General features: G+C 33.1%; 1 protein-coding gene across 3 annotated transcripts; it reads left to right on the top strand.

Moving 5' to 3' along the window:
- Positions 1–1,406: 1,406 nt before the first annotated feature.
- LOC126817871 (phosphatidylinositol 3-kinase catalytic subunit type 3) lies at positions 1,407–27,429 on the top strand. 3 transcript variants are annotated; one of them, XM_050545042.1, is made up of 22 exons: positions 1,407–1,546; positions 3,319–3,507; positions 4,549–4,692; positions 5,243–5,366; positions 9,902–10,084; positions 16,410–16,481; positions 17,222–17,326; positions 17,960–18,052; positions 18,404–18,589; positions 19,562–19,698; positions 20,335–20,440; positions 21,416–21,483; positions 22,524–22,632; positions 22,783–22,899; positions 23,019–23,156; positions 23,502–23,630; positions 23,998–24,067; positions 24,694–24,843; positions 25,082–25,156; positions 25,300–25,468; positions 25,909–25,999; positions 26,935–27,429. In XM_050545042.1, the coding sequence occupies exons 1-22, from the start codon at positions 1,476–1,478 to the stop codon at positions 27,073–27,075; spliced, it is 2,667 nt and encodes an 888-aa protein (XP_050400999.1). In that variant the 5' UTR covers positions 1,407–1,475; the 3' UTR covers positions 27,076–27,429. The 3 variants fall into 3 exon arrangements, with proteins under 3 accessions (XP_050400999.1, XP_050401002.1, XP_050401001.1); XM_050545045.1 differs by lacking the exons at positions 1,407–1,546; positions 3,319–3,507; positions 4,549–4,692; positions 5,243–5,366 and adding exons at positions 6,568–6,698; positions 11,819–11,923; XM_050545044.1 differs by lacking the exons at positions 1,407–1,546; positions 3,319–3,507; positions 4,549–4,692; positions 5,243–5,366 and adding an exon at positions 6,568–6,698.
- The last annotated feature ends 111 nt before the right edge of the window (positions 27,430–27,540 follow it).

Here is a 27,540-nt window from a genome sequence, read left to right as displayed (position 1 = left end):
CAAAAGTGACCTCACTGTAGGCAAAATCATTATTACTATTACAAATTATAAATGACATGAAGATACCGAGCCGTATCTGTCCTGTTGAGGGAGAAAAAATAACTGCGCCACCCCAGGCCCATAAGAGTCTATAGGGTCCGTGAATATCAAAGTTCAACATTGAAATGGGCAATTATGCATGAATTTTTTTATTGTTCCTTTGAAGCGTGTACACAAGTTTTCGCTTTATCGCAACTTGCTTAATCAAAATCCCCGCTTAAACGCAATTTTTCCTGAGAAGAAAGTTGCTTTTAACCCTTTGTAAACCGATCGACGCTCAAAAGACCTAACACGCATCTCCTTCATTGTAGGCCATTATGTTAAACTAATTGATTCCTCAGATATATAGTGCAACTGAATCATCTAGATATATGACTAGTTTTGGAAGGTTTGGTAGGGGGGGGGGGGGGGACAAAAAGGTTTCGCGCCAGACAACTTTTTGCTCTCAAGGACCCTGATGACACAGTATGAGGGGAAAATAGTTCCGGAGCACCAGTATTTAATATCTAACAAATCCATATGAGTACATCGCGGAATAGATAGATCTTCGGACTATGAAATCTGCGGTATGAAATATTTAGCCTACATTATACTTTAATTATTGTAGGCCTACATCTAAATGCTACAGAAAACTACATTCTTCTTGTCTGTTATATAAGCCTCTTTGTGTCTACAAAATATATACAGAATAGACAAAAACGAATTACCTATAATTTTTATTTATATAATATCACAAGAAACCGTAGGATTATAGGACTGTAACATATATAAAGTTTCTAGAGAAATTATAGTATTTAGACAGGGTATTTTTTTTTTTACTATAGGTAGTAGTGAACACCTTTTACTTTAGTAAATAGTATTTCACAGCACATCCTATCAAATTCTGTAAGTTAGAACCTACACTTTTTCTTTTGGATTTTATCCTGCAGCCAAACGTCAAATCAGTGGCCGATAAAGTTCATCGGAATTTTCCGGCGTTGTTCCCCCTTTTCATTGGTGCCACTAGGGATACCGTTAGCGTGGGACGTAAAACCGAGGTTCCGTGTACACGTTGGCGTGCACGTGAAAGAACCCTTGATAGGACGAGTAGGGCCTAGCGCCGCTGCACCACACTGCACGACCCCACACTTCGAATCATGGCGTATTTATCCCCGTCTTCATTAGCTCGGATGGAACAAAAAAAGTAGGACATTAAACCACATTTCATTTGTTAAGAATAATGAAAGAATATAAACTTTTTCTTATTTGATGTAGAATTTATTACTGGTGGGTGAGACATTTATCATTGAGAGTGGTCGAAAAACATAATAATGCGGTCTTGAACCTATCATCCTTACAAAATCAACGTTACAGTTACTTCCCTTAGAAATTTCTCCTGCTGAAAAATAACACTAACGACTTCTACTTTCACTTCCGTGTTTACGTTTTCGTGAAAAATGGGAGAAGCATCTGACAGATTTTGCTATGTTTATAGCTGCGATTTGGATTCAAATGTTGAAATTAAGATGTAAGTATATTGTTCAATGTCCCGTATTTAAAGAGAGGATTACACAAATCTGATAATCAATTTTGCTCTACTTTTTAAAGTAGCTAAGTCTCTAACACGGACCAAAGTGTCCAAAGTCTTCGACATTCACATTAAATTGAAAACACCAATTATTTGTCAATTTAAATCAACATTGATGTTGTGATCTTACCGGAAAAAGATGGGCTTCTGATATCCAATATTTAAGACAAAATAATTAAACATTTAACCATTGGTACACGAATCGTGTACCATAATGCGTTTAAGCTCCCTTTGTTAGTTTGTAATAAAAGACTAGAAGAATGAGGCTAGACAATAAGACATATTCCACAAGTCATGTTAAATGCTGAATTCATATTCTTATATGGAGAGCATGCACAATAAATACTATCGGTGTAGACTGGAATAACCAGACGCTAGAGATTGCCATTCGATTGAGAACTTTCGCGGAACATAACTGATTTGAAATTAGAGTAAAAACGGAAACGATTGAATGTAAATTAGTTAAGATACATTCATATTACATTATTATATGCGTTGCGACAGGTTTTTGTCAATTTCTAGGTCCGAAATATTAGCGATTTAGCTCCTTTAAATTTACAATTATACGACATCTAATTATTAATTTGTAATTCCAATGCTAAGAATACAGACAGAAATTTAGAAATAGCCTACATGTCATGACCAACAACGAAAATGTGTCCACAATCACCCTACTCCTAAGTGAGTGCTAAATGAACTGACTAATTATTTTTGTGAATGAACAAAGTTTAGCATATCATTTATTTACACTGCTCTGCTGAATATAAAATATTGATACAATATTCAGTTTATTCCAAAATATCACAGAGTGAAAAAATTCTTATCCCTGTCTATCAAACACCAGTTACTCACACTCCATATCTCAGAGACTGCTACCACAGGAATCTGACCTTCTAATCATATGCATACACCATACCGAACTAGACAATATAATAAAAAAAGGAACAGGAATGCAATGATTTGCCTGTTGAAGCCTAGATTTTACCGGCTCCCGCTTCGGCTCGTTTTTTTTCAACAATTCGTAATGTCAGGCAATCAAACCTCTGTTGATTCACTCAGATATGTGTTTTCTTCAATCTAGCCATTTGATTTGCATAAATACTCCCCACAAAACGATATCATGGCCACTTGTTTCCAATATTTACATTATTTTCGTTCGTTGACGTTTGTCATTGAATCCATGCACTGACGTCACACAAAAACCTAACCCAACTCTGAAGTCCCGTATATTTCCGCCTCAAGATCATGAATATTCACCAAAACCTGGCAGAAAATGTATATTCAAACTCTCTTCTTCAATTCTAACCCCAAAAGTCAACAAAAATCGGCATGCAAAAGGGGGAAAATCGAAAGGGAGAGAAAAACTAAAAATATCTTTGGCCCTTGTTTCAATGGTCTAGTCACTGCGGATTGATTTTGTGGGACGTCAGCGCATGGATTCAATGACAGGCATTGCATTCCTGTTCTTTTTTTATTATTCATGTATATTGTCTAGTTTGGTATGGTGTATGCATATACGGATTAGAAGGTCAGATTCCTGTGCTGCTACACTATTGCAAAGACAACTGCACAGACTGCAGAGGTAAAAGGAACACTCTTAACTGGCTCGTAAATGCCCACAATTGAAAATGTAATAAAGAAATTCCCCAAACTTCATTTTGATTTGCTTTTTTTATTTCCTTTAGAATGGGTATTGTTTTGATTTATTTCAGTGGAACCCTGGAAGGACAGAGAGAAAGACCAAGATATAAAGAATTATTAGATGATCCGATGTTGAAATTTTCTGGTGTTTATCAAGATACGTGTTCAGATTTGTATGTGACATGTCAGATATTTTCTGATGGAAGAGCTTTAGGTCTTCCTGTTTCTACATCTTATAAAGCTTTCAGTACCAGATGGAAGTAAGTTTCAAATCTTACCCAGATTTTAAGAATTAGAACTGAATTGTAACAACAGTTGGCAATGAAATGGGACTACATTTCTGCTAATAATGAAGACATGCATACGCCATGCAGTGTGCTATGAGGAGACTTTTTACTGGACAGCAGCTATCAAAATCCAACGGTCAAGGGTTCTTTTATGTGTGTGTGTAAATGGGAGCTTGGTTTTTCATCCCAGTGTAAGTGACAATGGAAAACCATGCTGAAAAATCCTCAGGTTCGAACCCAAGACCTAGTTAATGAGCCAAAGTCATCATGGCTCCAGCTGCTTCTTGTGGGGCATTATCGAGAAATGACTTTTCCAACAAATAAAATTTTACACAAACACAGAAAAATAAATGGACGAAACAGGACCCATTTCTTAAGCCATATGAATGCTTATTCCATGATAATGGTACATCTAAGTATCTTTTAGACATTTGGTTGTAATATGAGTACAAAAAAAGATTTTTTTTTATATGCCCAGTTGGCCATTTTGATTATATGTATTACCATTCTTTTTAAGACGAAACGAAACATCAAATAATCACCGCTTGGATTAATCATTAGGTGTAAATAATGACTTGAGATAGGCTTTATATATATCATTGGCAATTATCAATCAACTAATCATTAATCCAAGACAATTGATTAGTATTACTCATTGACACGATCCAGATTATCAGCCAGTTGATTAATTTGAAGTATCCAGCCATGTGATTGACACTTAATAATGGTTAATCTAGGATAAATACGATTAGAATTTGAAGAATTTTTCCGCCAGTTCTCAAAAAGAATCGCCAGTACCGCAAAACATTATCGCCAAAATCCAATTTTAATCGCCACTTACATATTTTTATCGCAAATTGTGACTTTGGCGACCGACAATGTGAGCGCTGATGCCAACAGTTTAGTGTGGTTGTGTATCATCACCTCCTTTTATATATGTCTCTTCATCAGTCCATTCAAAATTTTCTCATCAAAAATTACAGGATCTTTGTATTTTCTTTTACACTACTCTAGTTGGAATGAATGGATAAGACTTCCATTACGATACAGTGATCTACCAAGGAATGCTGTACTCACTTTAACTATATGGGATATTTATGGTACAAATAAATATATACCAGTTGGTGGTACAACCATGAGTTTATTCGGTAAAAGAGGGTAAGTGAAATACTTGTTATTTCGTAATTTGTAAATTGTTTTGTAACGTTTGGCATTTCTGAAATCCAATCCTCATTCTGATATCTTTAAACAGCCTACAACAGGTTTATTAGGATTCATGGGAAGGCCAATATCATCTGCATTGTTGAAGACAGATTGTCAGTATTTGAAGAGATGGGAGGACTTCTATTATTGGCCTTAGACGTGTGACCTGTGATTGCAAAATGAGTCAGAGGTTGCAAGTCTTTTACACTATGAACATTAATGTTAAAATAGGCTAAAATATCTTTTTAATGATATAAGTTTAGATTTGACAAATATTGGTAACTCAAACTATTTGGGGTTTTTTATATTTTTATTCATATATTGTTATCGTAAACAATGACTTGCAACTTCCAACTCATTTTGCTGTTGCAGTTCACATAATATATTTTTATGGCTGTATTGCAAAATAAAAAAAAAACCTCCTAAAAATGTTATTTTATCTATAAACCTTTAAAGCTCTAGCTATGATGTTAAAATAACATATGGAATGTTTTTGATTATTCAGGACATTTTCACAAGGTATGCATGATTTAAGAGTATGGCCAAAGGTTAAAGCTGATCCATCAAGAATAACAACAACACCGGGTAAAGTTAAAGATAGTGCAGATCAGATGAGTCGCTTATCAAAGGTATGTAAATTTGAGTATCTACAATAGTTATGTTTACCTTTGTTTATTATAAAATGATGGGTTTTTTATACGCCCACATTGGAAATGTGGTCGTATATTACCGCCACTCCCGTCCGTACGTCTGTCCATCGTCCAAAATTTCTTGTGAACACTCTACAGACTAAATTGATATATTTTGTTGATATTAGTGAGATGAAGAAGTCTATTGATTTTCAGCGATTTCTGATAATTACTGCCACTTATGACCCTTGATCACTTTGAAAAATCTTGTGGACGCTCTAGATTCTAAAGTTAATATCTGATTGACTTTAAATTTATACACAGTGTTTAAGGTCTTGAGACGAAAAAGCCCAGTGATTTTCAATGATTTCCGATAATTACTACCAGAGTTATGGTCCTTGATCACTTTGACTTTAGATTGATAAACAGAGTTTCAGGTCTTGAGACGACCAAGTATATTGATTTTCAATGAATTTTGATAACTTGAACAGCTAAATCCATGATATTAAATGCTTCGTATATTTAACGTTAGCATGGGGCAGAACTAAAAGCCAAACAAATTCTAATGATTTTCTGATAATAACTTAATAAGTTGTTACTCTTAATCAGATTTTAGTGTATTATAAATGTTTAATTACCGACAATACAAAAACTAAGTGACAACTCTTGTTGACTGCGCGGACGACTTAGCTGCTGTGGGCGTATGTTTCGTTGCCTGGTAACCTATCTTTTCAAATGTTGTAAAAAATTTTACAATTGAAATGCTGTGGTACTGGTACCTTAAAAAGATACTCCATGTATCTGTGACTCTGTGCATGTCAACAAACCCTTTGTGATGATAATTCAAACTAGAAAACATGACTGTAAAGACTAAAGGAAAGCTAATTTGCTTAAATTTGGGTGAATTTTGAAATGGATTGATGTAAAAAGAATCCTTCCATGCAAACCATAATATTATCAGTTGATGGTTGGTAGATGGTCTGGACAAAAATTTCTGGCCTACAGGTAGATGCAGTAAACAAAAAAAGCTATGTTTCCCCATGACAATTTTGGTTAGGCTACAACCCTTGAGTGTTATTTGCCACTATTGCCAATACCTTTAACAGTCCCTTTAAACTAGAGTGCATACATGTAAAACAGAAAGTATAAATTTGTAGATAATAAATCAATATATATATATAAACATCTGTTACTTATACTTGTATATACCGCTTCACTCTCCACATTGTTTAACAGTTATTGACTATAATACCAGTCAAATTCATAGTCATTGACTGTCTATATACATATATTCATAGTAATAAAAGGTCAGATAAATATGTGAAGGAGCAGGTAAGTAGATAAATATAGATAGACTTTTTCTCAGTTGTACCACCACATTAATAGTTCATTGTTACTATAAAACTATCTAAGATATTTAGCTAAAATATATGTGCTCTTTTAGAATAAATAATAAGTGGTAACAGATGTTCTCATGAAACAATTGGATCTATAAGTTTATATAACTATTTTATTCAATAGATAGATGGACATGTGAGATTAAAATAAGACAGTGTGAATAAGTATTGTCATGATTTTAATTGAAAACTGAACTAGTCTTTATTAACAATTATAGAAAACTGACAGCTTTTGATATGGTTGATAGTGTTTGATATTACGCTTGCATAATGTTTTATATAGAGATAAATGTTGACATTTCTGAACAGTCCTTCAAACACTGGATTTGAATGTTTTCATTCTTAATCACATCTTGACTTAAATGTGCGCACAATTAAAATAACATTATCAACTCTACTTTTATTTTGTAAGTTTAGTCATGAATGTCTAATGACGTAATGTCAGTACTACTAGTAATATACATGTAGCCGCGGTTTTCCAGATATGTCAGTGTAAAGTGATTTTGCATTAACTAATTTAAAGTCTTAACATACATGAAGTTTAGACTAATCAGAGTAAACATGCATTGATATTGGAAATTCAGAAGGAATCATGACAAAATACTTCTCTTTATTACACTAATTTTTAAAAAGTAGACAACGTATGATAAATTATAATTCATGATAATATGTCATAGTATAATTCATGGTAATGTGACATAATCAGGGTGTGTCATTATTACAGTCATAATTTGTTATATCAGTATTGTTCAATTTGTTTAATGTAAACAATTTTATTGTCTCTGAAGTTGACTAGAAAAAATAATATTTCACAGTCACTTATGTATCACTGATACATCTGAGAATAAGTCTCACCTCATTCATTTTGAATGAAGCCTGTATTATTACAGGCCTGGGACTGTACAGCACATTCAATTCATTTGATGTATTACTTATGAATTGATTGATCTGATTTCAAAATAAATATAAATTTGAAGGTCACTGTAATTAAGGCCATCAAAACAAATATATGTGTAGTTTTATACTAGTGAATTTAAATACATAAGTCAATATATCCAGGAGTATATTTATGTAAATATTATACTTATATATTAAATCAAATATTATCTTTAGGTTATTTTATGAACCCGTGAAATTAAAGAGAAAATATGCTTATATATTAAATCAAATATTATCTTTAGGTTATTTTATGAACCCGTGAAATTAAAGAGAAAATATGCTGAGGCCACCATGTATAATAACAAATAAAAAGACCTGAAAATACTTGGAAGTCTGTCATGCCTTTGTGTGGGGATAACGCTAACAATGAATGTTATTTTAAACACTATTAAGACATAATGAACTATTCTTATTATGGACGTTTCTTTTTCATTTTTTTTTAATATATACAAAGACAAGTAATTATTGAGGAATAATTTCCATTAATAACTTAGAGTTATGACTCTTGTTTAACTTTGTTGGAACTTGTGAATGGTCTGATGACAAAAGCTATCATCTGATCGGTATGAAATTGATATCAGTGTCTTGTAAATGCACCCATTACATACAGAAGAAAATATATGCAACAAGCCAAGCTGCTCGATCGATTTAGCTGCTGTAGGTGTATGTTTCATTGCCTGGCAACCTATCTTTTTTGTGCTAATCAGAAATAACATTCTGAATACAATATGCTACATACAAAAATTATCAAGAACTATTTTTTTTTTTTATTGAAGTCTGTCAAAGAGTTTCGAATCATAAATATTCAGAATACAACATGCTACAAACATATTTTTGTCCCCGCCTTTCAAAGAAAGCAGCGGACTATTAAAATAGGTCTGTCCGTCCACCTGTCTGTCTGTCCGTCACACTCTTTGGAGCACAAAAACTTTCCTTCTAATTGAGCTAGAATGTTCTAACTTGGTGTAGGTGTTTATTAAGTGAATTCCTGGATGGAATTCGAAGATGAGCATTTTCAGCTTAGGGTAAGCAGAGATAAGCAAATTTGATTGGTTGATGCTTTAGGATATGATAACTTTAGTTTGGCAATGAGCATTTTCGGCTCAGAGCAATAAGCAATTTAATTGGTCGAGACTTTGGAGCTTGACAACTTTGATTCTAATTGAGTGATAGTTGTGAAACTTCATGTATAGTTTCATTACATCAATACTATAACAAAGTTCGATGCTGAGCATTTTCTGCTTAGGCAAAGTAGAGACTTCAATCTGATTGGTTGAGACTTTGAAACACACTGTCCTTGTAATTGAGGTAGAATGTTCAAAATTGATGTAGGTGTCTATTACGCGAATGCCTTGACAGAGTTCAATCATCTGCATTTTCCACTAAGGCTAAGAGGAGATAAGCAATTTGATTGGTTGAGACTTTGGAACATGATAGCTTTGGTTCTAATTGGGTGAGAGCGATGAAACACTGAGTATAGATTCATTATATCAATACATTATTGACTTCATTCGGTGATGAGAATTTTCTGCTTCTAAGTAGCGATAAGCAATTTGATTGGTCAAGACATTGGAATATAACAACTCTGCGTCTAATTGAGGTATAGATGTTCATTAGGCGAATGTCTTGACCAAGTTTAATGATTAATATTTCCCATTAAAGCTAAGTAGAGCTAAGCAATTTCATTGGTCGATGCTTCGGGACAAGCTAACTTTGATTCTAACTGATGGGGAGGGATGAAACTTGATGTATAGTTTCACTACCAGGTACTTCAAAACCTGACTGAGTTTGATCGTGAACATTTTATGCTTAGACTAAGCATAGATAATCAGTTTGATTACTCTGTACTTTTGAAAAAGATAAATGTGCCATTAATTAATATGTGTCGTCTGTTTATTTGGGGATTTCATCGGGGGACATCAGCCTCACTGTTGGCTTGTCTTCTCAAGATATGATGTTTATAATATGTAACCATATAAATATGAATATACTATTATGTAGTCTCAAGTTGACCCAGATATGCTTCATCATGACACCTATGATCACCACCTTAAGTCATACAATGAACATTTTTTAAACTCACTCTTGCATAACTATCTCTATCTTTGAAGACAAAACTAATGTGTGTGTATATTTCTATTGATTATATTGTACCATTAAAATGGGTATATTTGCATTTTAGTTTCATTTTATTTTTAGTTAAGTAAGAAACATCGAGATGGTCACATGGTTAAAGTTGATTGGTTGGACCGGTTAACATTTAGGGAAATTGAAATGATCAACGAGAAAGAAAAGCGTAATAGTAATTTTATGTATTTGATGATAGAATTTCCTCATATTCACTACGAAGGCACAGAATTCACAATTATTTATTTTGAAAAGGTAAGCTATATATTATAGTCTTTTAAATGCTAACATCGACTGTCCTTTGTATATGAAATTCTCATGTCTTGTGGCAAGGCTATAAGAATATTTGAAGCCATATTTTGGTATCAAAACAGTACTTACTCTTCAATTCATACATTCAACAATTGTAATATTGTCTTTGTATGATACATGTATTGGATTAGTATTTTAGTGTCAATTTAAACTATAAAAGTAATTAAAAGATCAGAAGCACACACTCCTTTAGAATTATCTGTAAGTTTTATCAGACCACCGTCTGCTAGTTAAGAATTAGACTTGTACCGTTAATTAAAGTGCATTAACTAGATATTTACAATGTTTACCTATATTATATAATAATTGATTTATGCTTCCATATACAATATGCATGTATAACTTTCAAACAAAGCTCCAAATTGCATCTCATTATTATGTAGGGTAATTGTTATAACAATTAATGTAATATAAAGAGTAAAGGGCCAATAACAGACCCTTGAGGAACTTAATGGCATAGATATTCACATGGTATTCTAACCAGAATCTGACATGTATCATAAAGTAGGCCATCTTAATTGGCATGACCATGGACAGTAATGTTATGAACCATGGTTATGCCAAAATGGCTTGGTTCATCAGGTATTTTGTTGTTTATAACACTAATATCATTTACACATGAAAGTTTAACCAAATGACACAATATTTAATGTTGATTTAACAATATTTTATTATTTAATGAGTCAAAATTACATTTAGATGCAATTTATGAGTACAATTACAAGCAATACCCTTATTACTCTTAATATAAAATAACTCCCAAATTAATTTAAATCATTGATAGATTTTATTTGGCATTTATAAAGGCACCATCATAAAATAATAGTTTTATATTTTTGAAAGGTTTAGTCTTTTTATATTTTATTGGTGGAAAATAAAAATATTATTTAAAGAGAAACTCAAACTGTCAGTACAAAAATAATTATTAATATAAGTTTATAATTACAGTAAAATCAGGGTTTAAATTATTCACTTTAATTGCTTACTACACTTTAAACTCAAAATGCAAAGTCATTAATGCAATGTATCTTTTACATTTGTTTGTGTTCATCTAGCATGATAAAACAAATTTAAAGCAATGTATTTTATCTTTAAATCTTATGCTAAACATTTAAATTGTAGAGATCTTATGATACAGTCACAAAATAAACTATTTAAGGATTATCTTATGCATGGGTGTGCCTCAAGCCACCTATTGAATTAATATAATGTTTTATTTAACACATTAATCATTTATACAGATTTAGGTATAACTTGTATATATATACTTGATTGTGACCTTAATTTGCATTTTCACTAGCTTCTGTTATATAACTCCTCAATAATTTTATCAGGTCATGGTGGTAGTGTTGGAACATTAAATTTCTGTAGTAGTCATTTGGGATTGAAATATATTATTTTGTGTCAGTAGGTTACAAAAAGCCATTGATTGATATAGTGACAATTTACATAAATATTTTGGAAACTGTATATTTTGTTTGCCTTTCATAAATAAAGGTAAATACAAAAATATTATTGTGGATTAAGTCATGTAAAATTAGATATAATGTCCGAAAGTTGCTTATGATTGGCAGTGGTCAAATTAGAGGTAAACTTGTGTAAATGGGCGTAACCGCAACTTTAGTTATGTTTTGGAGTAACACTGGATTGGTTTTTCTGTCTGTTTCATCTTTTCAGCATTTACTTATTTAAAACAGAACATACTACAGTGAGACCTGGTTAAACTGACAATACATGGGACCTAGAAACATGCCGGTTTGGACAGGATGCTGGTTTACTCAGGTTGAAATTATGAATTTGGTTAACAATTATTTGGGATGGTGAAATTGCTTTGGTTACTGGTTTAATGGTGTTGGTTTAACCAGGTTTGACTGTGGGTATTGTTATATCACCATCACTCTACTATTTATTTATTAACCATGGCGGTTTTGTAATATTTTGGGTCATTGATCGGTTCTTTTAGTTTCTGACCAATCTTTGTATCATTTATTGTAAAACCAATTAAAACAGCTATTTAAATAAAGTTATGCAACATTTCATGAAGGAAAAATAGAATAAGGATGATACTATATTATATTTAAGACATCTTAACCATCCTTAACCCCAAGTACAGGAAAAAATAATACACCGGCTATATAGTTATAATGATACATGTATAAGTGGAACTACCATTAATTTTATCAAACAGCATTCTTCTAACACAAGGTACAATATTATGGATACACAATTACTGAGTTTGATACTAAGCGATGTTTCGACAAGGATACTCTCGTCTTTATCAAGGAAATGATACAAATATTTGAATTGTGGGCATTCTTCTAGTGTATTCACTATTCACCTACAGAGTACAAATTTAGTAGCCCATATTGTACCTGAAAAGACTTTGTTTGTAAACAGTGGTTGATAGTTCCCCTGGTAATGTCACAGCCAGCATATGCTGACATATTTTTTAATTAAAGAATGATTTGTACCTCAAGTTGTGAATTGTAACTATTTTTATACAAGGTAATGAATAGAATATAAAAAATCTGAAGTGCTGGGACTTTTGCTTTAAACATGACAATATAGCATTGTCCTTACTCTTTCTGCTATAGTTATCATTCTTTAAATGTTGCATTTCTTAATTCTAATGAGAGTTGTGGTTAGTCTCTAAATAATATGTATATATATTATTATCCTCGATTTGTTCAACCAGTAGTCAAATACCCTCTCCTCAAAATATTTTTAGTTGGATTAGATCAGTTAATGTAGAGATCATTTGAACATGGCAGTCGTCTGCAGATCAGGACCTTGGTGGATGAGAAGAACTGTTGGGTTGTTACAAAACCTATTCTTACCTTTCAGCCACTCCTGCTGGGCTGACTACAAAGTGTGTCTAGTCATTTGGTACAGATTTGTAGAGCATGTAAAAAGATCCTTTGGTAGTTGAGGAGTTGATGGAAACTTTACTGTCAGGGCAAAATTCTCCTTGTCACATTTCCATAGAAATAAAATTACCCTTTGTTGACTTGTTGACGTACATTTATTCCTATTCTATTCCAGTCCTCTGGTGATCAATTTTACTAATATGAATGCAATAGAATTTAATTGTGCTAAGAATATTATTGTGAAAGCTTATTTACTCACTTAGCCACAGGGGCTCCACCACCACTATAAGGTGTGTTGCAAATAAGGTGGGAATCTCTAGCTTGAAGTTCAGGGTCACAATTTTATAATTGAGTTGCCTTTTAAATTTCCTCTTTATCAATACCTATTTATTTTTGGTCAAACTACTAGTGTATCAGCAGTACTTCATGATAGTGAGCAAACTGTTTCAGAGCTGTAATGCGAAAGCCGTCTTTTAACACTGCACAAGGACTGACCTTTAAGGTCACACCCAGTAGAGTTCTGTGTGCTACGAATTGCTGCCTTTTACTCATTTTACGCCCCTGCGTACTATTTTATATGGCCATTTACCTTATATAGGAAGTATTATTATCCAGGTATACTTCAACCACCTTTATTTTCATTTATTTTAAAAATAATTTTAAAAATATTGTATAGTTTATTTGATTTGTAAAAAAAATAAATTATATTACGGTTTAATGTCATTCCTGTCAGTGATATTGGTGGCCAATGAATATTTACTGCTGATCAGTTTGGTACGCAGGGCCTTCAGGAGATGTCACCGTTTCACTTGTCTCTAGTTTTGTTTGATTGTTAAATTCTTTATCACTGGTTGTTTGGTTATTTTGTTGCTGATTTAAACAGACGTCATTATATTTATTAATAGCCAACAGCTGTCATTTTGATGTCATATATCTTCATAAAGATATAGTATTAACAAAAACTAAAACCTGTGTACATCTACATTGAACACAATACCGGTAGTATAATAATTTAACATGCAATTTAAGTGTTAGGGCAACAGATGGAACAATGGTTTTACTATCCTGTTATAGTTATAATATTCATACTTCTCCATGTTATTCTAAATGATAAAAAGTATAATTAATATCAGAGAATTTTCTGTATTTTTCTAAATATACTATTCAAAAAAAGTAGGGGATATTTGATTTTGGGGGCATAATACTAAAATATGCAAATGACTACGAAAAAAGTCACTATAGAACCTAACAGAAGAAACATTTCCAGTTACATGTGACGCCCAAACGCACCAATAGCTACCGCATGGAATGCAGGTGATGCTTGGGATCATCATGGGGGTCCAACCCAAGATTTGCACGACTCTGACTTTGAATGTTACAGTCATTGTGGCATTGAATTCCAGGGTGGAAACATCAGTTTAATTGTTTTAGTGACCAGAAAACAAATTTTGATATGCGTCGGCTTACCCAAAATGAAAGGTTACGTGCCCTTGGCATGCTACAGATCGGCACAACACAGGCGGTTGTGGCGCGGACGATGAATGTTTCTCAGTCTGTCATAAGCAGGCTATGGTCCAGATACCGTGATACACAATCTGTACAGGACAGACTACGCTCAGGTCGACCAAGGGCGACAACTCAAGCCCAGGATCGATTTATCCGTACCTTGGCCTTGAGAAATCGTGTCATCACAGCAAATCAGATCAGCGCTCGTCTTCAAACAGACACTGGTGTGAGAGTGAGTGGCCAGACGATTCGGAATCGACTGCATAGGGGTCACCTTCGCGCCCGACGTCCTCGCGTGATCCCTTGTTTGAGAGATCATCACATTCAGGCAAGACTTCGTTGGTGTAGGGATCGTCAACACTGGGATAATCGACGCTGGAGCAATGTGATGTTTTCAGATGAGTCAAGGTTCACTGTTGATTTTTTGGACAGACGTAGGAGGGTGTGGCGTCGTCGAAACGAGCGCTTCCAAGACGTTAACGTCATCAGACATGATCGATTTGGGGGTGGTTCTGTTATGGTGTGGGGAGGCATCACTGTTGCTGGAAGAACTGCTTTACATGTTGTTGCAGGGCGTGTTACAGGCCAGTACTACCGGGACAACATCTTGGCAGTCCATGTTGTGCTGTTCGCACGACGTCATGGCCGCCGTTTCATCTTCCAGGATGACAACGCAAGATGTCACAGGGCCAGGATCGTTACAGGTTACCTCCAACAACAGAACATCACCACATTACCTTGGCCAGCACTGAGTCCCGACCTCTCCCCCATCGAGCATGTCTGGGACATGCTTGGACAGAGGTTACGTCAACGTCAACAACGTCCTGCCAATGTCCAAGAACTTGCTGCTGCGTTGCAACAGGAATGGGACAATCTGGACCAAAATGACCTTAGACGTCTCATTAGGAGTATGCCACGTCGGATCAATGCTTGTTTGGCAAACAGAGGAGGATTTACCCGTTACTGACTTGGTTGTGATGCTGTGGTAACTTTGCTGTTTGACCCCGGGTATCATTTTACCCTTATAATGGTCAGTCTGTGCCTTACTTAGTCTAACGATCATTTGGAATAAATCGATGAATGTGAACTTCATTTCATTTTGTCATTTGTTTCTTCGTCAGTTTCATTAGGTGACTTCAATAACACTTAAAAATCAAATATCCCCTACTTTTTTTGAATAGTATAATTAGGATTAAATTTTAACTTAACAAAGGCTAATCAGTTCCAAATACCACTCTGAACTCCACAAACAGGATAAATTGATGCTAGTATTGATTCAACCTGGCCTTGTGACAAAAGTAAAACATACATTTACCAAAACCATTGTTGAAACTAGTCTAATGATGGTAGCATCGGTTAAGATATTAACAATGTGAATAATATAAAACCAGTACTATTATTTTCTGATGACACATCAAAAAAGAAACTTTAACCCTCACTGCTAAATGCAATATTGTAAAACTATAACTTTATGAACTCAATAATAATAAAAACAGTAACCCAACATAACGACAGTGGAATTTTTGCAAATCATTTGTAAATGGAACAGCCACGTTGATAGCATCATTAGTAATGGGTGCACTACTATGTCATAATCTTGAATATCTACACCTACATATATGCATGCCAGTATTTTATTTAGGCTTGATATTTTTTACAATTTTATCTATTATACATTCTTTTATTCTTTTAATATGCACATGTACTATTTAGGATGAGGGGTTTTACATAGGCTAAACCTGTTCCCTAATCCTGAATAAAGATATTGTTTATAAAATAAAGTATCTGTAATTAGCTATGTTTGGCAAGGTATGGATGCTGCTCCAGTTGTTCTAGATCATGCTGAACATGTCAGAATTTTATAAAAATTTTATAGCAATATGTTTAATTTATAGGATGCTGATAAACCGTTTGAATATAGAACCCAGGCTGAGATAGTTACTGTACCTGATCCAGAAATATTACTAGTAAGTAGAAAATACTTTGTATTATTGATCATTTAAATGTATTCAATGCTGAAATTCAAATAATCCCCCAGCAGACACTAACAATATGTATAGGAGGTCTACATCACACATAACAGTTGGCTACAATTCAAAATACAAACACACAGACTTTACTTTGCAACACTTGCATAAAAAATAACTTAAAAGTACCTTTTCCAGTTTTTCTGATATCTGTATTAATCTCAACATATCTTTCTGCATGTTATATTACTATTACTAAATTAGTTTGTCAAATGGGGATCATGTGGCTAAGTGGGTAAGACGCTGGCTCGCTAGCCTGGAGGTTGGGTGTTCGATCCCTGCATTGGCAGAGAAAGTTCATCCAGATTTCCCGGCGTGGTTTCCCCTTGTCAGTGATGCAGGACGGAGGGCCTGACAAGGACAGCTGTCAAGTCGTTCGGATGGGACGAAAAACAGAGGTCCTGTGTACATATTGGCGTGCACGTAAAAGATCCCTTGGCAGTTGGAATTTAATATAGGAGTAGGCCGTAGTGCCACTGCCCAGGCAAAATTTCCCTCATAACACACTGTATGGCGTATGCCCGTCTTCATTAGCCCAGTTTAGGAGCAGAACAGTAGGACGTTAAACCCCATTTCATTTCATTTCAGTTTGTCAAACTTTTAAAAAACGTAATACATGTGTGTTTTGCAAGTCTTACATAAAATGTGTTTGGATTGATTTATGTGGGTTTTTTTTACAGGAGAATCTTGTTGAGAGTAAGCATCACAAGCTGGCCCGTAGTTTACGTAGTGGTCCCACAGATCGAGATATGAAACCAGATGCCAAAACAAGAGATCATTTAAATGTAAGATGTTGTCTCCAGATACAGTTTTATCTGCAACAACAGTACTAACAACAAGAAATATCTTAAAACAGATATTTTATTTCATCATCTAGTATCATAAAAGTTTCATCTATCTGTAACTAAATAAGTGAATATAAACAAACGAGAAGCACATGATGTAGTACCGGTAGTTATCATTCCCATGAATTTTTTATTCATATACGGCCCCTTGTATATATACAGCCCCTTTTATACAGCATATGATGACCAGCTGTTATAGCATGTGCTGCTGCTTTGTTAAATGAAGGTGAAACCATTTTTACTTTGGGTGGTTTATAGTTCAAACTATTTTTATATTAGATAATGAATAAAATATAACAAAATCTGCAATGGCTAAAGTTTTCACTTAAATATTGAATTCATGTAATGCATACTCAATACTCCCATACAGCTATCCTGAATTAATGTATCATCCTGTTATAAAATAAAAATATATAAATTATAAGAATTATCACTTTAATATTCATAGATATCAGTGAGATAATTTGTTAAATCAATATTGTCAACATTTATATTCATCATCTGAATATTTGTCAAGGACCATATTTTTTGTATTATTAATTTTAAGATCTAATTTATGTATGCTGTTTACAGAGTATTGTTGCATATCCTCCGACAAAACAGCTTACTTCAGAAGAAGAAGATTTAGTGTGGAAATTTAGATTTTATCTTTCAACACAAAATAAAGTGAGTTTGGATTGTTACAACAATGGCTTTCAGAATCCTTAAATACACAATGTAAACTATTGGTCCATAGTTTGTTTTTTTTCGACCAGCCACACATGGACTGAAGGGCACTGCACTTGGTTGTTGTATTGTCTGTAGTAGTTTTTTCCACCCACAGGATCCGTGATAGAATATCGGGTGACTGTGGAATCAAAGGTGTCTGGCGAGAGAAAGGGGCATCTGTGAACAGAGATAGACTAGTAAAATTTAGTGTGAAATTGTTTGTATTCAGGCAATAAGTTGTAAAATATCCCAAGCTTTATAACTGTCATGAAATAAATGAAACCAGTGATCAACTGTCCATATTTTCAGGCCTTGACAAAGTTTTTAAAATGTGTCAACTGGAGTTTACCGCAAGAAGCCAAACAAGCTCTGGAATTATTGAATCGTTGGTCTCCAATGGATGTCGATGATGCCTTAGAATTATTAGGTCCAGCTTTTACTCACCCTGCTGTTCGCAAATATGCTGTTATGAGATTACGACAGGCTGATGATGAGGTAAGAACATTATTCATATACATTAAAATTTAGCATGATTCATTGTAGTACTGTAAAACAAATGTTTTTTATACGCCCACATTTTTATGTGGACGTATATGGTTGTCGCCCCTGTCCGTCCGTCTTTCCACAATACAGGTCACAATATTTAACTGATTTTCACGAAACTTTAAATATAGGTTAAACTCCCAAAGATCTCTGTTCCTTTCAATATTGGCATGTATTGGATTGTAATTTCATGTGTTATGGCCTCTGATTGTGGACCCTCTACAGGTCACAATTTTTATCTGATTTGCACGAAAATTTAAATATAGGTTTATCTCCCAAAGATCTTGGTTCCTTTCAATATTGGCATGTATCGGATTGTAACTTCGTCGATTATGACACCCGATTGTACGAAAAATCATGTTTTTACCTTGAGGACACTCTAGAGGTCACAATTTTGATCCGGTTTTGATCCGAAACGAAACTGCCTGACAAAATAGCCGCTCTTTGTACGCAATTGTGTAAAAGTATTACGAAGGTTGCGGACCCTCTAGAGGTCACAATTTTTCTATGATTTTAATGAAACTTAAAATATATCTTATATCCCAAAGATCTCAGTCCCTTTCGATATTCAAGCAATATCAGACCATAACTTCCTGGCAACTGCTGGTTTATTAATGTAATACCGCTATGATAATTTACTGATAACACTAGCAACATCAAAATTGATTTCAAATGTTAGTTTACTATTCAGTCAAATAAATCTACAGTCGATCATTTGGAATACATAGAGAGTTCATGGAAAATGATATAAAATGCCATGGATCTGATGTAGTGTCTAAAACTTCAACAAATCCCAGTTAATATTGCACTGAACTTTTATCCATCTTTTCAGGCACAAACAATTCTCTTAATTTGTCATACCCATGATCTGTTTTTATGTTTCAAATACGTGTATATTTAAGGCCATTATTATTTATATATCAGGATCTTTTGCTGTTTTTATTACAATTGGTTCAAGCTTTGAAGTATGAGAATTTTGAGGAAATTAAACAGGGTTTTGATGCCGCTACAACTGACTCGAGTCCCTCACCAGAAACACCACCCACACCTGAAAAAGATAGGTAAAATGATAAATGTTTTTTAGTTTTGCTAGAATTTTTGTTTTGACTGCCTCACATATTAAACCACCAAACAAACTGGCACTTTTTTCTTAGGAATAGTAAGTATGTAAGATTTTAATCACTTTGCATCAGTTAAGGCATAAAATTACAGTTTATGAAATTTGCCATCTTAATATATCTAAAACCTGTCTATTATAAAGTTAGGATTCTTTTAACAACGGTATATAGTTTCTGTGATATCATCCTCGGTGGAAAGGACATTAAGCTCAATGAACAAACAATGGTATAAACTAATTGTCAATTTTTATATTATGTGGTAATCTGTGATTAGGAGAACATTTTTGTGTAGGCCTAGACAATATCACCATTTTATTCTAATTTTTCAAGAAGAAACAGTACAATTGACAGTCAAAATGTCAAACAGGAAGTAAACAAACGAGTGAAAGTCGTCTGTTTATAACGGAAGTAACTCTCATTACGCTAGGAACGTTGCATTCGGCTAACCGGTTTTGTCGATAAAATTTACTGTGGGTACTTAATGGTAACATTATAGGTGTCAACAAAAGTCGACTTGGGTCAGCTAATAGTTAAAATATTCTTTCTTTCGAAAACTGAATTAATTTTGTATGTTTTTAGATCATCAAGTATTATGTCTAGATCAACATCCCAGGATTCTATACTGGAAGCGTTAAGTAATGAGATAGATCGTGATGGTACACCAGAAAAAACTCTAGAAGATGAGGTACTTTATTTTATTTTTTGTTTCTGTGGCTGCTGCAGGACAGAATTCCATGACAAGATAATGAGTACATGACTTAATAGAAAATTATCTAGTAGTTTGGATGGTAATAAAAGACGATTTCCATAGAACAAATTAGCAGTTAAATGAATTTGGATCTTAAAATTGTACAATAAAGTGGGCCATATCCATAAGTTACTACCACAGTAAGGAAGTAACCAAACATTTTGTTCACCTCATTTCACAAGAGATTTGGCAATTGAGAATTGACCTATCAAGATTTACTTTGTCCATATCTAAAAATAAAGAGTGACGTAGTCCATTTCCAGCCCTTTTTTGAACCACAATTACTGTTGTTTTTTTTTAAAAATAGGATACTTATTAAAACTGGGGGGGGGGGGGTGGATGGCTGAATGGTTAGCACGAGCGCGCTGTATCATAAGGCCTGTCATTGAGTCAACTAGCGTAGTTTTCGAATCCCCGGTTGTACGTGACAAGGAGTAGGGTCGCCTGTCCAACTCGTGGATTTTCTCCGGGTCCTCTGGTTTCCTCCCACTGCTAAAGACTCCTACATGCAAGTGCATTATTGAAATAAAAAAATTAAACCATACGCTAGTCACGAAATGACCTTGTTTGTGTCGAGTGGACGTTAAACCCCATTTCTCTCTCTCTCTCTTTATTAAAACTGTAAAGTGTATAATAAATCAGAGATTGTTGTCCTATATAATAAAACAGAGATTGTTGCCCTGTATGTCCTGTATAATTATTTTACTTTTGTTATGCTCCCAATCGCTAAATACCATGAAAGGATTATTTTGGATGTTGTTGCTGAGCTGTCTAAATTGATTTCATTCATCTGACAGCCATGATGACAGTTATACTTTACAATAAATCAATTGTAATCATATATTATTACTATAAATAAATATATATATCAGTATTTATAAACTGATGATTGATTTACTTTCTTATCAACAGATGGATCTGGCAACCTACCTTATATCCAGGTCATGTAGTAATTTTACTGTAGCTAATTATTTTTACTGGTAAGTAGGTTAACTTGTAGAAGGTTTCTAATAATAAATCTCTTGGTTTTTACTAACATTTCCAAACTTTTCTCATTGTTCATATATTTTTCTTGTGGGTTTCTCCTTCACTTACTTCTAAGTCTATTTTCTACCTCATTTATTTAATATTCATATATTGGTAAAGAAAAGATATAGTGTTCAGTGAGTGATATATATCATGATTATTATAGTGAATGATAAAAAAAAAATATTTTGAGTAAATACTAAACGTCATTAAGATGGAAATCATTGATTTGCCCAGCTATTCTTTGTGCACATCATCTCTTATTTTTGATAAATAATGATTGAATACTGCATGTACTATTAGAGGGTATATTTCACACCATTTCAATTATTATTTGGGATATTTGAATGTCGAATGTACATGCACAATGATTATAATTTTAAATGATTACAATGTTAAGTATTTAAATATAGAATGTGAAATGATGATAATTTTAAGTATTGATATGTAGACTGTGATCATAAACAGTTTTAGGAAATTACTTGTAGAATTTGAAATATTTTGAAATTTTGGTATTCAACATTATAATGTGGACTGATTACAATTTGAATATTTGCATGTAGAATGATTATAATTTTTAAAGTCATGATGCGCCATTGGCAATTGACGCAAAAATACCAAATTTCTTAAGGCTTAATCCATGTTAATATGTACTCAGATTGATTATTTAACATTTAATTAAGAAAACAAAATCAAAATCGGAATAAGGACAGACATATCATCAAAATTTCTTGTACAACAAAATGGCCACAGGCTTATTGCATAGTGAACAGGATAGATCGATGAAATTTCAATTCTACATATCTTTGTAAATACTAAACAGAATTAAACGAACTATTTTTAAACTGATATTCCTATTAGAGATGTATCTTTCACAATATTGTAGTTTGCAGATGCTTCCTTTTGCTTAAAATGGAGCATCAGGATTGTAAGTATATAAATGTGGAATGATTATTGTTTGTGATATTTAAATATAGAATGATGATTATTTTAGGTATTTACATGTAGAATGTGAAGACCAAGGAACGGCAGCTAAAGAAGACATCAAAATAAAAGATATGTACTTAACAGTTTTAAAACGTTTTAGTCAAGCCTTATCTCAGGTTAGTAAAGACTGTTTCAACTAAAAATTAATATTGACTTTTTACATATAATTTTAAATCAAACGATAAATTTCAATACTAAAAATAACAATTATCGTATTGTTAAATGATGGTTTTGGTTAAAATCTGTGTTTCTTTTTCTTTTAACAGAGAAGTCATGACTGTAAAGTGAGACGATCAACTTTAGCCAGCCAACAGATGTTTATCGACCGTTTAGTTAAACTAGTTAAAATAGTCACTAGAGAAAGTGGAAATAGAAAGAAAAAGGTAATGTACCAGTTATGAAGTAACTTTGCTGTAAGTTTATGGATTCTTGATTTAAATCTACTTCGGGTAAATAGATTTGAATGTTTGAGAAATTATATTTCAAATATGTTTCTTTGCAGATTGAAAGATTACAAGCCTTATTACAGGATGTTGATGTATGCAAGATGAATTTTGCCGATTTTGACATGCTACCTCTACCGTTAGATCCTGACGTTAAAGTTACAGGAATCATTCCTGAAAGCGCTACACTCTTTAAGGTATGCTGGGGAGTTTCTTCAAGACAAATCACTTCCAAGCCTCTAGTCTATATTCTCAAGAGCATAACTCAGTATCATTAACAACTCTTAATTACAGGTTCTTATTTCTCTATAAGTAAATTTAACTATGCACAATTTAACTATAAGTGCACAGTGGTCTTCAAAAAGCATTTTATTCGTTGTGTGAGAGTGTATAAAATGGTGGACATATTTCAGGGGTTGATATAGATGTGAACAATAATATAAAGGACTTTTGTAATTCTGTAATATGTCAAGTTTCTTTTACATTTTTAGACAAATATATTCCAGTTCTACCGTTAGATACTTATTTTAATATATTTATAGAGTGCTCTGATGCCATGCCGACTTACATTCCGTACCAGTGATGGCCATGATTTTGTTACTATATTTAAACATGGTGACGATTTGAGGCAAGATCAGTTGATTTTACAGAGTATACAGTTAATGGATAAGGTAAAGATATAAAGATTTCTATGGTCGATATTTTAAATCCCCAAATTAATCATAAAACCAAAGCTGGATATTATGAATGCTAACATAAAATTGTAATAATTTATACATAGTGCAAAGATCCACACCAAGCAATAAACTAATAGAATGTGAATTAAAGAATGTATGGTAATAAATTTTTCGTGAAGGTCATATTCTGGAATACACATTGCCTTGAAGACAATTATTCCTGACAAACATGACTGAAACAAAACTAAAATAAATGAATATATGAAATTAAGAAAACTACAGGTCATCAACAATTTCATCATTATTTAGAAATTTTTCAATATTTTAAATTTGATAATGTTTTATTTGTTTTTTTTGTAAGCTTTTAAGAAAAGAGAATTTAGATTTAAAGATGTCACCATATAAAGTTTTAGCTACAAGCAGTAAACATGGTGAGTTTCTTTTATACTAAACACCGTCTCATTTCTGGTCTTTGAAGTTTTCTTTTCATAGAATCTTGAAGATTTATCTTCGGTCCAGTTCCAACCCATCTCCCTCAGTTGGCTATCAATATTCTTTCTGTAAGACCTGTAACCAAGTGTCATAGCAGGAGTTAGATTTTTGTATATAAACCACTGGTATTGTAACTGCTGGTGGTTCTGGAGGTTATCTTTTATAAAGAATGTTTCAGTCCTTGGTTGACTCCTTGATTTGAGTAAAAAATGAAAATGACAGTTTAATTAGATTTTATGTGTTGAATTGTTTAGAAGCACTTTATTCAAACATAACAGACATTAATAAGTTCCTTCACATTTTGTGTGGAGAGCCGCAGTGACTCAGTGTCAGTGAGTAAGACAAGGAGGTCTTTTGTTAGCTCCCGGTGTTAGTCCAACGCAATTTCCCCTTGTCAGTGGTACAGGACTGAGAGTCTGACAAGGACAGTTGTCTAGTCGTTCGGATTGTGTGAAAAAACAAGGTCCTGTGTATACTGTATGAAGACTGAACCGAACTCAGTTTATGGAGAAAACTTAGGGTCTTGTTCAGTGAGACTGGTAATAGTCTTTTATTTGTTTTCCAGGTTTTGTGCAATTTATAGAGTCTTTTGCTGTAGCAGAGGTATTAGACAAAGATGGAACAATTCAAAATTTCTTCCGCAAGCATGCACCATCAGAGAATGGTCCTTATGGAATAGCACCAGAAGTTATGGATAATTATGTTAAAAGTTGTGGTAAGTTATGTTTTATATAATCTCTTGTATGATCAAACCCAAGATATCATTGTTTGAGCATCAACCCACATTATGTGGTTACAGGGTGATTTAATTTTTTATGTTGTTTTATTTAAAAAAAACTATAATAAACAAATTGGATGCTAATGGTGGTGTTGTAATTTTCAAGTTAAAACAAATCATTGATCGTATTCATATCTCGTGTAAAACATTTTAACCTTTTCTTTCTTAATTTCAGCTGGCTATAGTATTGTTACATATTTACTGGGAGTTGGGGACAGACATCTTGATAACTTACTTCTCACAACAACTGGTAAGTTCAATTGATTGTATGGAGAAATAAACGTTAACAGTATCACAAATATAAAAAACTTCAAACAAGAGTTATTTACTTGAACCACTGAAATTGTTAACTATTAATAAACATTGTACGAGAAATCCTCATTTTCTTTTCAGGGAAATTATTTCACATAGACTTTGGATACATCCTCGGACGAGATCCAAAACCCCTACCACCTCCAATGAAATTAAGCAAAGAAATGGTGGAAGCAATGGGTGGACCAAATTCTGAACATTTTCATGATTTTAAAAAATACTGTTACACAGCATTTTTAGCCTTGAGAAGGTTTGATTCCATTTTTTTTAATGAAAACTTAAAAGGAGTTAAACCTCTTTGACAAAATACAGTATTGAATTGGGATAATCTGATAAGTTATTTCAATTAGTGGTGGGGCAGTCTCAATACAATGTTTGTTTTGAAAGATAAAGCGGAAGTCTTATTTTAGTTGAAATTTTGGCTTACTGTGGTGACTGTGGAACACAAAATCGGTATTCATTACATTTCAACACTGGCTATAGCTATAGATGTAAATTTGTCATCCCACAAAACATATCAGCACATAAAATTAAAAAGTGGCTTCTCTTTCCTATGCAAAACTAGTTTTAATCATTAAAGAAATTATTTGATTTGTAGTTTTAAACAATCTGAAAACCTATTCAGACCTAATAAATATATACTTAAGGTATATGTAGATTAATTTTAATTTATTATTATTTATTTTTCAGATCTTCAAATTTAATAATGAATTTATTTTCTCTGATGGTTAATGCTAATATTCCTGATATTGCCTTAGAACCTGATAAGACAGTAAAAAAGGTGTGATATTTTATACATTCAAATTGTTGTATGTGGTTGTGTTTGTTGTAATCATTGCTCGTTTTTGTCCATCGAAACTTAAACAGCTGGTTTATACTCATTTCAATTTACATTTTGGGCATTAATGGGCAATAATGAACACACCATAAGTGTCATAACTGTTTGCAGTATTATTATCCTTGTTTAAGATGCCTTCCCATGTACAAACTGTTTGATTTGATAATATATTTGGACTAAAAACATATTTAAACTAATTTATCTGTCAAAATTTAGCTTTAAATCACTCTCAAAACATTTTAATCGGAAGAAATCTACGTAAAGCTATGCAAGTATATTATTCGAAGTCTTGTTTGAATGTCGGAGGATCCATTTTTAGCTTGTACAATTTGTCGTTACTCACTGTACATTTACCATAAATATCGAAGAGAAAGTAAATTCTTGGATTATCCTCTGCCAACTTTTATTTCCACAGGTTAATCGCAAAGCTTGCAGTACCTTGAAGTCTCTCACTGTTTTCAAAACCACTAGCCATTCGATAAACAAAACCAAGCGCTCGCTACATTATTCAAGCTGATAGGTTGCCCTTTCATTTTTGTCCAGTGCGGGCCTTGTGGGTGTTTTTAAAGGAATTCAGTATTTTTTTTTTCTAGTAAGATTGCATGTGTCTACTTTCCATATATACGAAATTGAGTAAACTTTTATTGGAAATAACTACCCTATAAATACTTTCATGGGAATGTATCTTTAATCCCTTTAGCATCTAAGGATTTGTCAAATTGTTTCGGCAGAATTTTAGAATATTTTGGGAAACAGTAGTGGTTACATGTGTTCCACTGCATATCAGATCTTTAGCTACAGCTTTAGAATTATGATATAATATCCAAATAAATATGTTATTTATTATCAAAACAAGTTATTTTTGTGGTATTTTTCAGGTACAGGAAAAATTTGTATTGCATTACACAGACGAAGAAGCTGTTAGTTATATACAAAGTTTAATTGATGTCAGCACGTCGGCAATGATGCCAGCATTAGTTGAACAATTACATAAAATGGCACAATATTGGCGAAAGTGAGACAATGTGATATGATTTTTAAAATCACTCAAGTGCAATAAACATTTTATAAATGAAGATGTGCTAATTTGTTCATTCATTAATTGGGTGAAAGCTTAAAAAAAACTTCAGCAACAAAATTACTGAGTGGACAAGTAATACAAGTATGGAGTATATTTTATTGTCTTCCTATTTCATCAAATTCACAAAACAAAGCACCATTAAATTGAACAGCAAAATTCAAATGGTATTTGAATATGTAAATACTACATTCCATTGTTAAATAATTTACACTACATTATTTCATACCTGTATATTTTTGGTATGTGTATTTATAGCCCACATCTTCACAAATAAATATTATATAACTTGTTAGTCGGCTGGATTGTTTTTATGTGCTGTTGTGTGTTCAAATTATGTGCTGTTGTGTGTTCAAATTTCGATAGAAGGTAGAAATTGGAATGGCGACCTTAAAAACCTTCTGAG

The sequence above is a fragment of the Patella vulgata genome, chromosome 4 (assembly GCF_932274485.2).
Source record: "Patella vulgata chromosome 4, xgPatVulg1.2, whole genome shotgun sequence".
Classification (NCBI taxonomy): domain Eukaryota; kingdom Metazoa; phylum Mollusca; class Gastropoda; family Patellidae; genus Patella; species Patella vulgata.
This window is presented reverse-complemented; position numbering and strand designations above follow the sequence as displayed.

Excerpts from the sequence above, each read along its gene's own strand:
- LOC126817871 (XM_050545042.1), top strand. The coding sequence starts at position 1,476 with ATGGGAGAAGCATCTGACAGATTTTGCTATGTTTATAGCTGCGATTTG. Across the intron at positions 3,508-4,548 it reads GCTTTCAGTACCAGATGGAA|TTGGAATGAATGGATAAGAC; the intron begins GTAAGTTTCAAA and ends ACACTACTCTAG. Across the intron at positions 23,157-23,501 it reads AAAGCGCTACACTCTTTAAG|AGTGCTCTGATGCCATGCCG; the intron begins GTATGCTGGGGA and ends ATATATTTATAG.